This window comes from Pseudophryne corroboree (genome assembly GCF_028390025.1).
Source record: "Pseudophryne corroboree isolate aPseCor3 chromosome 3 unlocalized genomic scaffold, aPseCor3.hap2 SUPER_3_unloc_15, whole genome shotgun sequence".
In the NCBI taxonomy this organism is placed as follows: domain Eukaryota; kingdom Metazoa; phylum Chordata; class Amphibia; order Anura; family Myobatrachidae; genus Pseudophryne; species Pseudophryne corroboree.
This window is the reverse complement of record NW_026967503.1, coordinates 1,904,455-1,919,981: the sequence shown is the minus strand read 5'-3', so window position 1 is coordinate 1,919,981 and position 15,527 is coordinate 1,904,455. Positions and strand designations below refer to the sequence as shown.

The 15,527-nt window shown below is 48.0% G+C and overlaps 1 protein-coding gene across 1 annotated transcript; it reads left to right on the top strand.

Moving 5' to 3' along the window:
* The first annotated feature begins 8,372 nt into the window (after window positions 1–8,372).
* On the top strand, window positions 8,373–10,056 carry LOC134983454 (gastrula zinc finger protein XlCGF17.1-like). The gene has a single exon (XM_063949131.1). The coding sequence runs from the start codon at window positions 8,411–8,413 to the stop codon at window positions 9,512–9,514; it is 1,104 nt and encodes a 367-aa protein (XP_063805201.1). The 5' UTR covers window positions 8,373–8,410; the 3' UTR covers window positions 9,515–10,056.
* Window positions 10,057–15,527: the final 5,471 nt, after the last annotated feature.

Below are 15,527 nucleotides of genomic sequence, written 5' to 3'. Positions count from 1 at the left end.
CCCAGCCCTACATGACCAGGGTCCATGTACCAGAAGCAGCTTCTGCCTACTTACTGACTTACTGTAGGCCCCTATTACATAATCTTACTGACTCTCCCAGCCCTACATGACCTGGGTCCATGTACCAGAAGCAGCTTCTGCCTCCTTACTGACTTACTGTAGGCCCCTATTACATAATCTTACTGACTCTCCCAGCCCTACATGACCAGGGTCCATGTACCAGAAGCAGCTTCTGCCTCCTTACTGACTTACTGTAGGCCCCTATTACATAATCTTACTGACTCTCCCAGCCCTACATGACCAGGGTCCATGTACCAGAAGCAGCTTCTGCCTCCTTACTGACTTACTGTAGGCCCTATTACATAATCTTACTGACTCTCCCAGCCCTACATGACCAGGGTCCATGTACCAGATGCATCTTCTGCCTCCTTACTGACTTACTGTAGGCCCCTATTACAGAATCTTACTGACTTTCCCAGCCCTACATGACCAGGGTCCATGTACCAGAAGCAGCTTCTGCCTCCTTACTGACTTACTGTAGTTCCCTATTACAGAATCTTACTGACTCTCCCAGCCCAACATGACCAGGGTCCATGTACCAGAAGCAGCTTCTGCCTCCTTACTGACTTACTGTAGGCCCCTATTACATAATCTTACTGACTCTCCCAGCCCTACATGATCAGGGTCCATGTACCAGAAGCAGCTTCTGCCTCCTTACTGACTTACTGTAGGCCCCTATTACACAATCTTACTGACTCTCCCAGCCCTACATGACCAGGGTCCATGTACCAGAAGCAGCTTCTGCCTCCTTTCTGACTTACTGTAGGCCCCTATTACATAATCTTACTGACTCTCCCAGCCCTACATGACCAGGGTCCATGTACCAGAAGCAGCTTCTGCCTCCTTACTGACTTACTGTAGTTCCCTATTACAGAATCTTACTGACTCTCCCAGCCCTACATGACCAGGGTCCATGTACCAGAAGCAGCTTCTGCCTCCTTACTGACTTACTGTAGGACCCTATTACAGAATCTTACTGACTCTCCCAGCCCTACATGACCAGGGTCCATGTACCAGAAGCAGCTTCTGCCTCCTTACTGACTTACTGTAGGCCCCTATTACATAATCTTACTGACTCTCCCAGCCCTACATGACCAGGGTCCATGTACCAGAAGCAGCTTCTGCCTCCTTACTGACTTACAGTAGGCCCCTATTACACAATCTTACTGACTCTCCCAGCCCTACATGACCAGGGTCCATGTACCAGAAGCAGCTTCTGCCTCCTTACTGACTTACTGTAGGCCCCTATTACATAATCTTACTGACTCTCCCAGCCCTACATGACCAGGGTCCATGTACCAGAAGCAGCTTCTGCCTCCTTACTGACTTACTGTAGGCCCCTATTACATAATTTTACTGACTCTCCCAGCCCTACATGACCAGGGTCCATGTACCAGAAGCAGCTTCTGCCTCCTTACTGACTTACCGTAGGCCCCTATTACATAATCTTACTGACTCTCCCAGCCCTACATGACCAGGGTCCATGTACCAGAAGCAGCTTCTGCCTCCTTACTGACTTACTGTAGGCCCCTATTACATAATCTTACTGACTCTCCCAGCCCTACATGACCAGGGTCCATGTACCAGAAGCAGCTTCTGCCTACTTACTGACTTACTGTAGGCCCCTATTACATAATCTTACTGACTCTCCCAGCCCTACATGACCTGGGTCCATGTACCAGAAGCAGCTTCTGCCTCCTTACTGACTTACTGTAGGCCCCTATTACATAATCTTACTGACTCTCCCAGCCCTACATGACCAGGGTCCATGTACCAGAAGCAGCTTCTGCCTCCTTACTGACTTGTTGGTCGCAATTGCAGCATGCCGCACACCCCTAACGTCGCCTGAAGGTCAGAAGAGTGGTGAGTACAAACCGGGGGCCCCGTTAGGTGGGGGTCCCCTGGTTCTCGGTGCGGCACTATGGCAGGGGAGACATACGGGACCCTCCCTTAGGGGGACCTGCTATAGCCCCCCTGTGTACACTGGCAGCGGTGGTGAAATCAATGTGATGTTTTACACTTATAAGGAGACTTTGCCAGTATAAATATCTACATAGCTACGGCGCCATTACACGGTTCAGAGCTACCCCAGAGCGGGACGAGCGGCGTTTTGGCGCCTTCCTCTGCTCACTGCTGCAGCAGCAAGGACACACAGTTCCTCCAGACACGGCAGGATATGCAGGAAACCTGTACAGGGGTGTAAATATGGGGGAGAGCCGCTGTTATTACACAATTAGAGTCCTGAAAAGGACAAGACTCCGGTGTTCACCGTGATATAAACACAGCCTGCAATCTTACTGAGTCTGACAGGCTTGGGTGTGCTGTCCCTCTCACTCTCTGTCTCCTTCTCACATACAGTAAGGGCAGGCTTGCTATGTAATAACGTGTGTGTGTATGTGAGTGTTATTTACTCTAAACATGGTAAAACACCAATTATGCAGTGTATGTCACACCAGATTATCTCCCTCTACACATGGTTCCCTATCATGTGAACAATGCAGTCAGTCTTCCCAAGTTAGTGAGGAGACTGGGGGGGAAGGTCAGGCGTCATCCTGGCTCGGTGCCATAAAGACTACGATGGCAGACATGCCATCCCAGCTCACTGCTAATACTCAGAAGACACAACTGCAGCAGGCTGTAACAGACCTGATGCAAAGACCCCCCTCCCTAATTCAGGGCCACATAAACGTGGGCTGCCTGAGTTACTCAGAATCTGAGGAAGTGGTACAGGAGGAGGGGGAGGAATTAGATCCTACTACTGAGGATTCTACTTCTGCACAGGGTATTGAACCCCTCATTGCTATCAGGAATGTATTAAAAAATCCCTTTGGATGATGCTGCAGTACCGGCAGGTCGTTTTTCCTAGCACAGAAAAAGCCACCTTCCCTGATTCTCCGGAACTAGATGACATATTTAAGCAAGCCTGGAAAAACCCTGTATAAAAAAAAAAAAAAAATATCAGGTTACAAAACGGTTTTTGCACACTTCCCCCATTTACAACCTGAAGGTAGGAAGAATTGGGAAGAACCCCCAGCTGTAGACATATCAGTCTCCCGTTTCTTAAAAAAGGTGGTACTACCAGCATCTGGCTCCTTTACATTATAGAACCCTGGGGATAGGAAAATATAAACTACACTAAAGTCTATTTACACAGCGGCTGGTGTATCACAAAGACCCGTGCTTGTGGGTTCCTGGATGACACATGCCAGTCAAACATGGGCAACTCAAATTCAAGAGGGCCTTGCTGGGAATATGTCCCTGGTCACTAACGGTGACCCTCATAAAACACATTCAAAGAAATGTGTGACTCTCAAAGAAATAGGCGTCCTGTGTGACTCTCAAAGAAATAGGCGCTATTAACTACTAGGGACTACTGCCATGGCAGTGTCAGCGCATCAGAGCTTTGTGGCTGCGTCACTGGATAGTGGATGCAGATTCCAAGCACAGTGTGGAGTCTCTTCCTTAGGGGAGTTGGGATACATGGATTTCTAAGGTTACTGCAGGAAAATCCACATTTCTCTTTTCTGGGGGCCGTCTAACCAGTCCTTTTGGGACAACAAGGTTTAGATCTAGAGTCAGAGGCACCCTGCACTGCAGCGAGAGGCACCAGAAGTAAGGCAAGAAAAACAGCCCGCTGCATGTTCTCAGGAACAAAGCACCAGTTCAGCTTCCACTAAGGCCTCAGCATGGACGCGCCCCCCCCCCCCCCCCCACCACACACACACACACACACACATACACATCACACACCGAGGGGATCTCAAGGTGGGACCTCGACTGCGTCACTTCAGCTGCATCTGGGAAAGCTCATGCCAGGATACCTGGGTACATGACCTCATTGCTCATGGCTACAAGCTGGAGTTCAGCAGTGCTCCTCCCCAACGATTTTTCAAATCAAGCTTACCAGCTTTGTGAGGATACACGAGTTACGATGCAACAGGCCATCCTAAAGCTGGCCCAGTCCCAAGTCATTGTTCCAGTGCCACTACAACAACAAGGAAAGGGTTACTACTCCAACCTGTTTGTGGTACCAAAACCGGACGGTTCGGTAAGGCCCATTTTGAATCTAAAATCCTTAAACCCTTACCTAAAGGTTTTCAAGTTCAAGATGGAATCCTTGCGGGTCTGGAAGAATGGGAGTTCATGGTCTTGTTGGATATAAAGGATGATTATGTCCATATCCCGATTTGGCCACCTCATCAGGCCTGTGGTTTGCCCTGTTGAACGATCACGACCAGTAACAGGCACTACCCTTCGGCCTGTCCACAGCTCCGAGGGTCTTCACGAAGGTGATGGCGGAGATGCTGTTCCAGCTACGAATCCAGGGTGTCAATATTGTCCCTTACCAGGGAACTTCTAGTGCTCAATATAGACTGCACTATTCAGCTTCTGTCACAACATGGGTGGATCCTCAATTTACAGTCCCACCTGGAGCTTACTCAGCGGCTCCTATTCCTGGGAATGTTTCTAGACACCGTGGCTCAGAAAGTGTTCCTCCCAGAGGACAAAGCAAGGACACTCCAGGAGATGTTCCGAGTGGTCCTACGGCCTACTCTGATATCCATCCATCTTTGCATAAGATTGTTGGGAAAGATGGTAGCCTCATACAATGCCATCCAGTATGGAAAGTTCCATGCCAGAACATTTCAATTGGTTCTCCTGAGCAAGCGATCCAGATCACATCTTCAGATGCACCGGATAATACATCTGTCGCCTCATGCCAGGATCTCCCTCTTGTGGTGTCTACAGTTCTCAAACCTGCTGGAAGGTTGACGTTTCGGGACTCAGGATAGGAGTCTGAGAGGATGGGGAGCTGTCACCCAAGGGGCTCAGTTCCATGGCAGGTGGTCAGCCCACTAAGCCCTACTTCCAATCAACATTATGGAACTTTGAGTGATCTACAATTCTCTGATTCAGGCCTCTCTCTACTCAGGGATCGAGCGATCCAGGTTCAGTCATACAAAGCCATGGCTGTGGCTTAAATAAATCGCCAAGGAGGGACAAAAAGCAGAGCCTGCATGCGAGAAGTGTCAAAGATACTCCTCTGGGAAGAAAGAAATGCAATGTCCACCATCTTCATTCTGGGGGTGGACAACTGGGAAGCGAACTTCCTGAGTCGTCACGATCTCCACCCGGGAGAGTGGGGTCTCCACCAACAGGTGTTTTAACAGATCATCGACCTGTGGGGCTGCCCACAGATGGACATGATGGCTTCTCTACTCAACAAGAAGCTTCGCTGGTATTGCTCAAAAACCAAAGACCCTCAGGCGAGAGCAATAGATGCGCTGACGTCCCCTTGGACTTACCAGATGGTCTACCTGTTTCCTCGATTCCATTGCTCCCGAGGCTGCTAAAGCGATTCAGGAATCAAGGAGTCCAGGTAATTCTGATTGCCCTGGATTGGCCTCTAAGGACGTGGTATGCAGATCTTCTGGACATGTCCGTCGCAGACCCTTGGCCTCTGCCAATTTTAAGAGATCTTCTGCAATAAAGACCGTTCGTCTACCCGGACTTACGGCGATTTCGTTTGACGACTTGGAGGTTGAACGGAACATCCTAGCTCACAAAGGCCTTTCCAAAAAGTTTACTGTAACTATGGCTCAGGCCAGAAAGCCTGTGACATAAAAACACTATCATCATATCTGGAGAATATATCTTTTAGTACGAGGAACGCACGTATCCACCTGCAGAATTCTTACGTTTCCTGCAGGCTGGTGTGAATAAGCTCTCTCAATTTTCTTTCAGAAGAAGTTGACAGTGTTGCCAGAAGTTCAGACCTACTTGCACGGGGTACTACACATACAACCTCCGTTTGTGCCGCCCACGGCACCTTGGAAATTGAATGTGGTGTTGGAATTTCTACAGTCCTCCTGACTTGAACCTCTGATGATGGTAGAAGACTAGTACCTCGCGTGGTTACTTGCCCAGGCTTCTGCTAGGCGTCTCTCAGAATTCTGGGCCCTATTGTGTAAAAGTCCCTACTTGGTCTTTTATGAAGACAGAGCGGAGCTCAGGACTAGTCAACAGTTCCTACCGAAGGTTGTCTCTAAGTTCCACCTGAATCAACTGATTGTTGTCCCATCAAGTTCTGGTGCTGCTGCTCCTCCGGAGAAATTGGATGCTGTGCGAGCCTTGAAGATCTATATCAAGAGAACGGCTCTAGCCAGAAAGACAGATTCACTGCTTGTGCTCTATGATGTGCAGAAAAAGGGTTGCCCTGCTTCCAAGCTGTCCATTGCTCATTGGATTAGGCAGACTATCCAACAGGCCTATGTGCCGGCAGCCTTACCTGTTCCACAGTCTTTGAAGACCCACTCTACAAGATTGGTGGGGTACTTTTGGGCGGCTGCCCGTGGAGTCTCGGCCCTGCAACTTTGCCGAGCCGCTACCTGGTTCGGGAAGAACACCTTTGTGAAGTTCTACAAGTTTGATACACTGGCAAAAGAGGTTACCCAGTTTGGGCAGGTGGTGCTGCAGACGTCTCCACACATTCCTACCCTTTCTAGAAGCTTTGGGACGTCCCCATCGTACTAATTCCCCAATATCCCTTATGGATGTTAGAGAAAAGAGGATTTTTACACCTATCGGTAAATCCTTTTCTCGTAGTCCATAAGAGATATTGGGTGCCCGCTTCAGTGCGTGGACTTGTCTGCAGGTTTCTCTTCATAGTTACCTGTTCATCTGTTGCTGTTTTTGTTACCAGCCATTGCTAGTCATTTTATGTTGATGGTGTGCTGGTGTGACCGCGGGTAACCCCACCACTGACCGCAAAGTTCCCACCATTGAAACTAATGGAGGTGCTGTGCGTTGCGCTGTCTGCCAGCTCAGACGCGCATAGGGAATCGGGAAAGTGCTAGGATGTGGCGCTCCCTGATTGCCCGAAGAGACTCTCTGTGACAGGAGTCACAGGGGGTCTCAGCATTCGGAGAAAGGGGTCCCATGTGTAAACATGGGACCCCTTTCAGTCCGTGTGGAGCGGGTATGCGTTTTTTTGTTTTGCCAAGTACGTGGATTACAATAAAAGAACAGGACACTGGATCAGGTAAGTATATAATTTTATTTTCAGGTACCACGGACGTCGACAGACGGAGACGTGGCCATAGTCGGCGTGTCAACATAGGTAAGTATGTATGTGTCGGCATGTATGTAATAAAGTTTTACTTTCAAGGTGTGTGTGTCCTGTTTTTATTTGGGTATTTTTTTTTGCAGTAGAACTACAGGTACCAGCGGGCCCGTTTCCCCCCGCATGCTGGTACTTGTGGTTCTCCAAGTACCAGCTTGCGGGGGAGGCTTGCTAGGACTTGTCGTTCTTCGGCAAAAAACAATATTCTTTCATTTTTACACATGGCTATCAGCCCTCCATCCGCATCACTTGGATGGGGGGACAGCCTCGGGCTTCACCCCTGCCCTTGGGTGGCTGGGGGGGACCCCTTGATTGAAGGGGTCCCCACTCCTCCAGGGTACCCCGGCCAGGGGTGACTAGTTGGATATTTAATGCCACGGCCGCAGGGAGCGGTATAAAAGTGTCCCTTGGCTGTGGCATTATCTGTCCAGCTAGTGGAGCCCGGTGCTGGTACAAAAAATACGGGGGACCCCTACTCTTTTTGTCCCCCGTATTTTTTGGACCAGGCGCAGAGCCTGGTGCTGGTTGTTAAAATATGGGGGATCCCCTGTAATTTTTTTACCCATATTTTGGCAACCAGGACCGGCTTGAGCCCGAGGCTGGTTATGCTTAGGAGGGGGGACCCCATGCATTATTATTTTTTTGGTTTTTAACCCATTCCATAAAAAAATATATATATTTTAAAAAATATATAAATAATACTTGTGCCTCCTAAAGAGCCAACCCAAGTACCTAATCCCTTCTAATATAAGTAGATATGCTATTAACAAAAAAAAACATGTTTTTTAAAATTTGTATTACATTCTGCCAGCAAAGTGAGGCGGATTGAAAATGAAGAATGTACTATCAAAAAGCACTGTTGTTGAATTTACATTCTTCAATTGAATATACTTTTGTCGAAAAGCCGCGTTTGTACCATTGCAGAAATGTCGAATTTGTCAAATGTCGAATTTTAAAAAGTCGAATTTTAAAAGCCCTTTTTTTTTTCTGACGAAAAGTACTGTATTGCATTGTCTAATTGTTTTTTTGGGGGGGGGGCAAAAATTCCAGTTTTTCGACATTTTCGGGAATTCGACCGCAATTGCATATACCCCTAAGTGTCCCAGAGAGTCGTCTTCTCCTCTTGTTTACAAGATTAATATTGTTACAGAAAATGTCACATTTCCATAATGTATTTTATTTCCAGCAGATGGACACACAAGCAGGAATATCTCAGAAGGACATCTAATGTTATCCCCGGATTGTGACATAAAAGATAATGACAGTAGACAGGATTCTCCAGGAGATAACGCCATTACCCCAATTATACATCCAGCTCTATCAGCTGGTCCCACTGATCCTGGGAAATGTTCTCCTGATCACTCTGATATTGGTGCATCTGTTCCAGCTCTGACAGTAGATACAGAGTTTTTCTGTTCTATAGATGCCAAATGTTTTACACAGAACACAAAACCTATTACCGCACACACAGGTAAGGCAGGTGAGAGGCCACTGAAATGTTCAGAGTGTGGGAAATGTTTTACATACAAATCACAACTTGTTATACATCAGAGAAGTCACACAGGTGAGAGGCCATTTTCTTGCTCTGAGTGTGGGAAATGTTTTATCCTGAAATCACAACTTGTTACACATCAGAGAGGTCACACAGGTGAGAGGCCATTTCCATGTTCTGAGTGTGGGAAATGTTTTGTATGCAAATCAGATCTTATTCTACATTACAGAAGTCACACAGGTGAGAAGCCATTTTCTTGCACTGAATGCGGGAAATGTTTTGCACAAAAATCACCTCTTGTTACACATCAGCGAAGTCACACAGGTGAGAAGCCATTTTCTTGCTCTGAGTGTGGGAAATGTTTTATCCAGAAATCACAACTTGTTAAACATCAGAGAAGTCACACAGGTGAGAAGCCATTAGCATGTTCTGAGTGTGGGAAATGTTTTGCATGCAAATCAGATCTTGTTCTACATCAGAGAAGTCACACAGGTGAGAAGCCATTTTCTTGCACTGAATGCGGGAAATGTTTTGCACAGAAATCATCTCTTGTTCTACATCAGCGAACTCACACAGGTGAGAAGCCATTTTCTTGCTCTGAGTGCGGGAAATGTTTTATACGGAAATCACAACTTGTTCCACATCAGAGAAGTCACACAGGTGAGAGGCCATTTCCATGTTCTGAGTGTGTGAAAAGTTTTGCACACAAATCAGCTCTTGTTACACATCGGCGAAGTCACACAGGTGCGAAGCCATTTTCTTGCTCTGAGGGCGGGAAATGTTTAGAATTCACAACTTGTCACACAGGTGAGAAGCCATTTCCTTGTTCTGAGAAATAAATCAGCTCTTGTTGCACGCAATAGACATCACTCAGGTGAGAAACCATTTTAGTCTTCTGGAGTATACTAATTGCCATGCATTCAAGGTTCTTCTCCTATCTCCTATGCTTTTTGCAATATACATGCTACCACTGCTATGTCGATGACCTGTCTCTTGCTCCGGGTACTGAGAACCCACTACCAATCCTAAATGGTTGTCTAGCTGAGCTCCATCTGTGGGTGATGCCAGTTGGCTGTGACTCAGTCCTGGTGAAACAGGTCTTTATGGTAGAAGCTCACCAACAAACGGCAGGGCTACAGCTCAGCTTTGTTACCAACCATACTTAAACTTGAGCGTTCAGAGTTACAAAATGCTGATCCTTTGTGGAATCTTGGTGTCCTGGTTAGTGGAGTGACACTTAGACATCAGTATCTGCCAAAATCAGATCCTCATCTGAGGAACATAGCCAGACTCCAGCACTTATTTCCCTCAGAAGATCTACCTACAGTCATACATGTACTTGTATCATCACACATAGACTACTGCAATGTCCTCTACCTGGGTCTCCCAGCAATAGAATTGCACCGCTTGTAGCTTGTACAGAATGCAGCAGCCAGGCTATTACCTAACCAGCCCGTTCCTGCCACATAACACCCATTCTCTGCTCCCTCCACCGGCTGCCTGTAAGATGGTGACTCTGGGCCTAATTCAGGTTGGATTGCAGTGTGTGATCCAAACAGAATCATTGAGAAAAAGTTGCGGACGCAGAAAATGTGATTGGTTCTTGTTAATCAGGCAGAGGCGGTCCAGGGTAAGGCGGCAATGCTCCATTTCCATGGAGAAGATGGATCATTGCAAGTGCAGTGTGGCGCAAACAGGTGTGATTACGGTGGCTGCATGACATCACAATCGAGAAGAACGCAGTGGGGATCCTGCGGGCCGCAGAAGGATAGTTCAGTAGTTTCTAAAATGAAGAAGAAATTGTGAAGTGATCGCAATTTCTGCATCAAGGGGGAGGCGCCGTTCAGCATACTGGACGGCCTTGCCCTGCGATAGACGGCCTCCAGTCTGCTAGAAAAAGGATTGCTAATTAGCAGCATCTGCCTCCTTACTGACTTACTGTAGGCCCCTATTACACAATCTTACTGACTCTCCCAGCCCTACATGACCAGGGTCCATGTACCAGAAGCAGCTTCTGCCTCCTTACTGACTTACTGTAGGGTCCTATTACAGAATCTTACTGACTCTCCCAGCCCTACATGACCAGGGTCCATGTACCAGAAGCAGCTTCTGCCTCCTTACTGACTTACTGTAGGCCCCTATTACACAATCTTACTGACTCTCCCAGCCCTACATGACCAGGATCCATGTACCAGAAGCAGCTTCTGCCTACTTACTGACTTACTGTAGGCCCCTATTACATAATCTTACTGACTCTCCCAGCCCTACATGACCTGGGTCCATGTACCAGAAGCAGCTTCTGCCTCCTTACTGACTTACTGTAGGCCCCTATTACATAATCTTACTGACTCTCCCAGCCCTACATGACCAGGGTCCATGTACCAGAAGCAGCTTCTGCCTCCTTACTGACTTACTGTAGGCCCCTATTACATAATCTTACTGACTCTCCCAGCCCTACATGACCAGGGTCCATGTACCAGAAGCAGCTTCTGCCTCCTTACTGACTTACTGTAGGCCCTATTACATAATCTTACTGACTCTCCCAGCCCTACATGACCAGGGTCCATGTACCAGATGCATCTTCTGCCTCCTTACTGACTTACTGTAGGCCCCTATTACAGAATCTTACTGACTTTCCCAGCCCTACATGACCAGGGTCCATGTACCAGAAGCAGCTTCTGCCTCCTTACTGACTTACTGTAGTTCCCTATTACAGAATCTTACTGACTCTCCCAGCCCTACATGACCAGGGTCCATGTACCAGAAGCAGCTTCTGCCTCCTTACTGACTTACTGTAGGCCCCTATTACATAATCTTACTGACTCTCCCAGCCCTACATGATCAGGGTCCATGTACCAGAAGCAGCTTCTGCCTCCTTACTGACTTACTGTAGGCCCCTATTACACAATCTTACTGACTCTCCCAGCCCTACATGACCAGGGTCCATGTACCAGAAGCAGCTTCTGCCTCCTTTCTGACTTACTGTAGGCCCCTATTACATAATCTTACTGACTCTCCCAGCCCTACATGACCAGGGTCCATGTACCAGAAGCAGCTTCTGCCTCCTTACTGACTTACTGTAGTTCCCTATTACAGAATCTTACTGACTCTCCCAGCCCTACATGACCAGGGTCCATGTACCAGAAGCAGCTTCTGCCTCCTTACTGACTTACTGTAGGACCCTATTACAGAATCTTACTGACTCTCCCAGCCCTACATGACCAGGGTCCATGTACCAGAAGCAGCTTCTGCCTCCTTACTGACTTACTGTAGGCCCCTATTACATAATCTTACTGACTCTCCCAGCCCTACATGACCAGGGTCCATGTACCAGAAGCAGCTTCTGCCTCCTTACTGACTTACAGTAGGCCCCTATTACACAATCTTACTGACTCTCCCAGCCCTACATGACCAGGGTCCATGTACCAGAAGCAGCTTCTGCCTCCTTACTGACTTACTGTAGGCCCCTATTACATAATCTTACTGACTCTCCCAGCCCTACATGACCAGGGTCCATGTACCAGAAGCAGCTTCTGCCTCCTTACTGACTTACTGTAGGCCCCTATTACATAATTTTACTGACTCTCCCAGCCCTACATGACCAGGGTCCATGTACCAGAAGCAGCTTCTGCCTCCTTACTGACTTACCGTAGGCCCCTATTACATAATCTTACTGACTCTCCCAGCCCTACATGACCAGGGTCCATGTACCAGAAGCAGCTTCTGCCTCCTTACTGACTTACTGTAGGCCCCTATTACATAATCTTACTGACTCTCCCTGCCCTACATGACCAGGGTCCATGTACCAGAAGCAGCTTCTGCCTACTTACTGACTTACTGTAGGCCCCTATTACATAATCTTACTGACTCTCCCAGCCCTACATGACCTGGGTCCATGTACCAGAAGCAGCTTCTGCCTCCTTACTGACTTACTGTAGGCCCCTATTACATAATCTTACTGACTCTCCCAGCCCTACATGACCAGGGTCCATGTACCAGAAGCAGCTTCTGCCTCCTTACTGACTTACTGTAGGCCCCTATTACATAATCTTACTGACTCTCCCAGCCCTACATGACCAGGGTCCATGTACCAGAAGCAGCTTCTGCCTCCTTACTGACTTACTGTAGGCCCTATTACATAATCTTACTGACTCTCCCAGCCCTACATGACCAGGGTCCATGTACCAGATGCATCTTCTGCCTCCTTACTGACTTACTGTAGGCCCCTATTACAGAATCTTACTGACTTTCCCAGCCCTACATGACCAGGGTCCATGTACCAGAAGCAGCTTCTGCCTCCTTACTGACTTACTGTAGTTCCCTATTACAGAATCTTACTGACTCTCCCAGCCCTACATGACCAGGGTCCATGTACCAGAAGCAGCTTCTGCCTCCTTACTGACTTACTGTAGGCCCCTATTACATAATCTTACTGACTCTCCCAGCCCTACATGATCAGGGTCCATGTACCAGAAGCAGCTTCTGCCTCCTTACTGACTTACTGTAGGCCCCTATTACACAATCTTACTGACTCTCCCAGCCCTACATGACCAGGGTCCATGTACCAGAAGCAGCTTCTGCCTCCTTTCTGACTTACTGTAGGCCCCTATTACATAATCTTACTGACTCTCCCAGCCCTACATGACCAGGGTCCATGTACCAGAAGCAGCTTCTGCCTCCTTACTGACTTACTGTAGTTCCCTATTACAGAATCTTACTGACTCTCCCAGCCCTACATGACCAGGGTCCATGTACCAGAAGCAGCTTCTGCCTCCTTACTGACTTACTGTAGGACCCTATTACAGAATCTTACTGACTCTCCCAGCCCTACATGACCAGGGTCCATGTACCAGAAGCAGCTTCTGCCTCCTTACTGACTTACTGTAGGCCCCTATTACATAATCTTACTGACTCTCCCAGCCCTACATGACCAGGGTCCATGTACCAGAAGCAGCTTCTGCCTCCTTACTGACTTACAGTAGGCCCCTATTACACAATCTTACTGACTCTCCCAGCCCTACATGACCAGGGTCCATGTACCAGAAGCAGCTTCTGCCTCCTTACTGACTTACTGTAGGCCCCTATTACATAATCTTACTGACTCTCCCAGCCCTACATGACCAGGGTCCATGTACCAGAAGCAGCTTCTGCCTCCTTACTGACTTACTGTAGGCCCCTATTACATAATTTTACTGACTCTCCCAGCCCTACATGACCAGGGTCCATGTACCAGAAGCAGCTTCTGCCTCCTTACTGACTTACCGTAGGCCCCTATTACATAATCTTACTGACTCTCCCAGCCCTACATGACCAGGGTCCATGTACCAGAAGCAGCTTCTGCCTCCTTACTGACTTACTGTAGGCCCCTATTACATAATCTTACTGACTCTCCCAGCCCTACATGACCAGGGTCCATGTACCAGAAGCAGCTTCTGCCTCCTTACTGACTTACTGTAGTCCCCTATTACATAATCTTACTGACTCTCCCAACCCTACATGACCAGGGTCCATGTACCAGAAGCAGCTTCTGCCTCCTTACTGACTTACTGTAGGCCCCTATTACATAATCTTACTGACTCTCCCAGCCCTACATGACCAGGGTCCATGTACCAGAAGCAGCTTCTGCCTCCTTACTGACTTACTGTAGGCACCTATTACATAATCTTACTGACTCTCCCAGCCCTACATGACCAGGGTCCATGTACCAGAAGCAGCTTCTGCCTCCTTACTGACTTACTGTAGGAACCCTATTACATAATCTTACTGACTCTCCCTGCCCTACATGACCAGGGTCCATGTACCAGAAGCAGTTTCTGCCTCCTTACTGACTTACTGTAGGCCCCTATTACATAATCTTACTGACTCTCCCAGCCCTACATGACCAGGGTCCATGTACCAGAAGCAGCTTCTGCCTCCTTACTGACTTACTGTAGGAACTCTATTACATAATCTTACTGACTCTCCCTGCCCTACATGACCAGGGTCCATGTACCAGAAGCAGCTTCTGCCTCCTTACTGACTTACTGTAGGCACCTATTACATAATCTTACTGACTCTTCCAGCCCTACATGACCAGGGTCCATGTACCAGAAGCAGCTTCTGCCTCCTTACTGACTTACTGTAGGAACCCTATTACATAATCTTACTGACTCTCCCAGCCCTACATGACCAGGGTCCATGTACCAGAAGCAGCTTCTGCCTCCTTACTGACTTACTGTAGGCACCTATTACATAATCTTACTGACTCTCCCAGCCCTACATGACCAGGGTCCATGTACCAGAAGCAGCTTCTGCCTCCTTACTGAGTTACTGTAGGCCCCTATTACATAATCTTACTGACTCTCCCAGCCCTACATGACCAGGGTCCATGTACCAGAAGCAGCTTCTGCCTCCTTACTGACTTACTGTAGGCACCTATTACATAATCTTACTGACTCTCCCAGCCCTACATGACCAGGGTCCATGTACCAGAAGCAGCATCTGCCTCCTTACTGACTTACTGTAGGCCCCTATTACATAATCTTACTGACTCTCCCAGCCCTACATGACCAGGGTCCATGTGCCAAAAGCAGCTTCTGCCTCCTTACTGACTTACTGTAGTCCCTATTACACAATCTTACTGACTCTCCCAGCCCTACATGACCAGGGTCCATGTACCAAAAGCAGCTTCTGCCTCCTTACTGACTTACTGTAGTCCCTATTACACAATCTTACTGACTCTCCCAGCCCTACATGACCAGGGTCCATGTACCAGAAGCAGCTTCTGCCTCCTTACTGACTTACTGTAGGCCCCTATTACAGAATCTTACTGACTTTCCCAGCCCTACATGACCAGGGTCCATGTACCAGAAG

Coding starts and splice junctions, on each gene's coding strand:
- LOC134983454 (XM_063949131.1), top strand. CDS start 8,411: ATGTTATCCCCGGATTGTGACATAAAAGATAATGACAGTAGACAGGAT.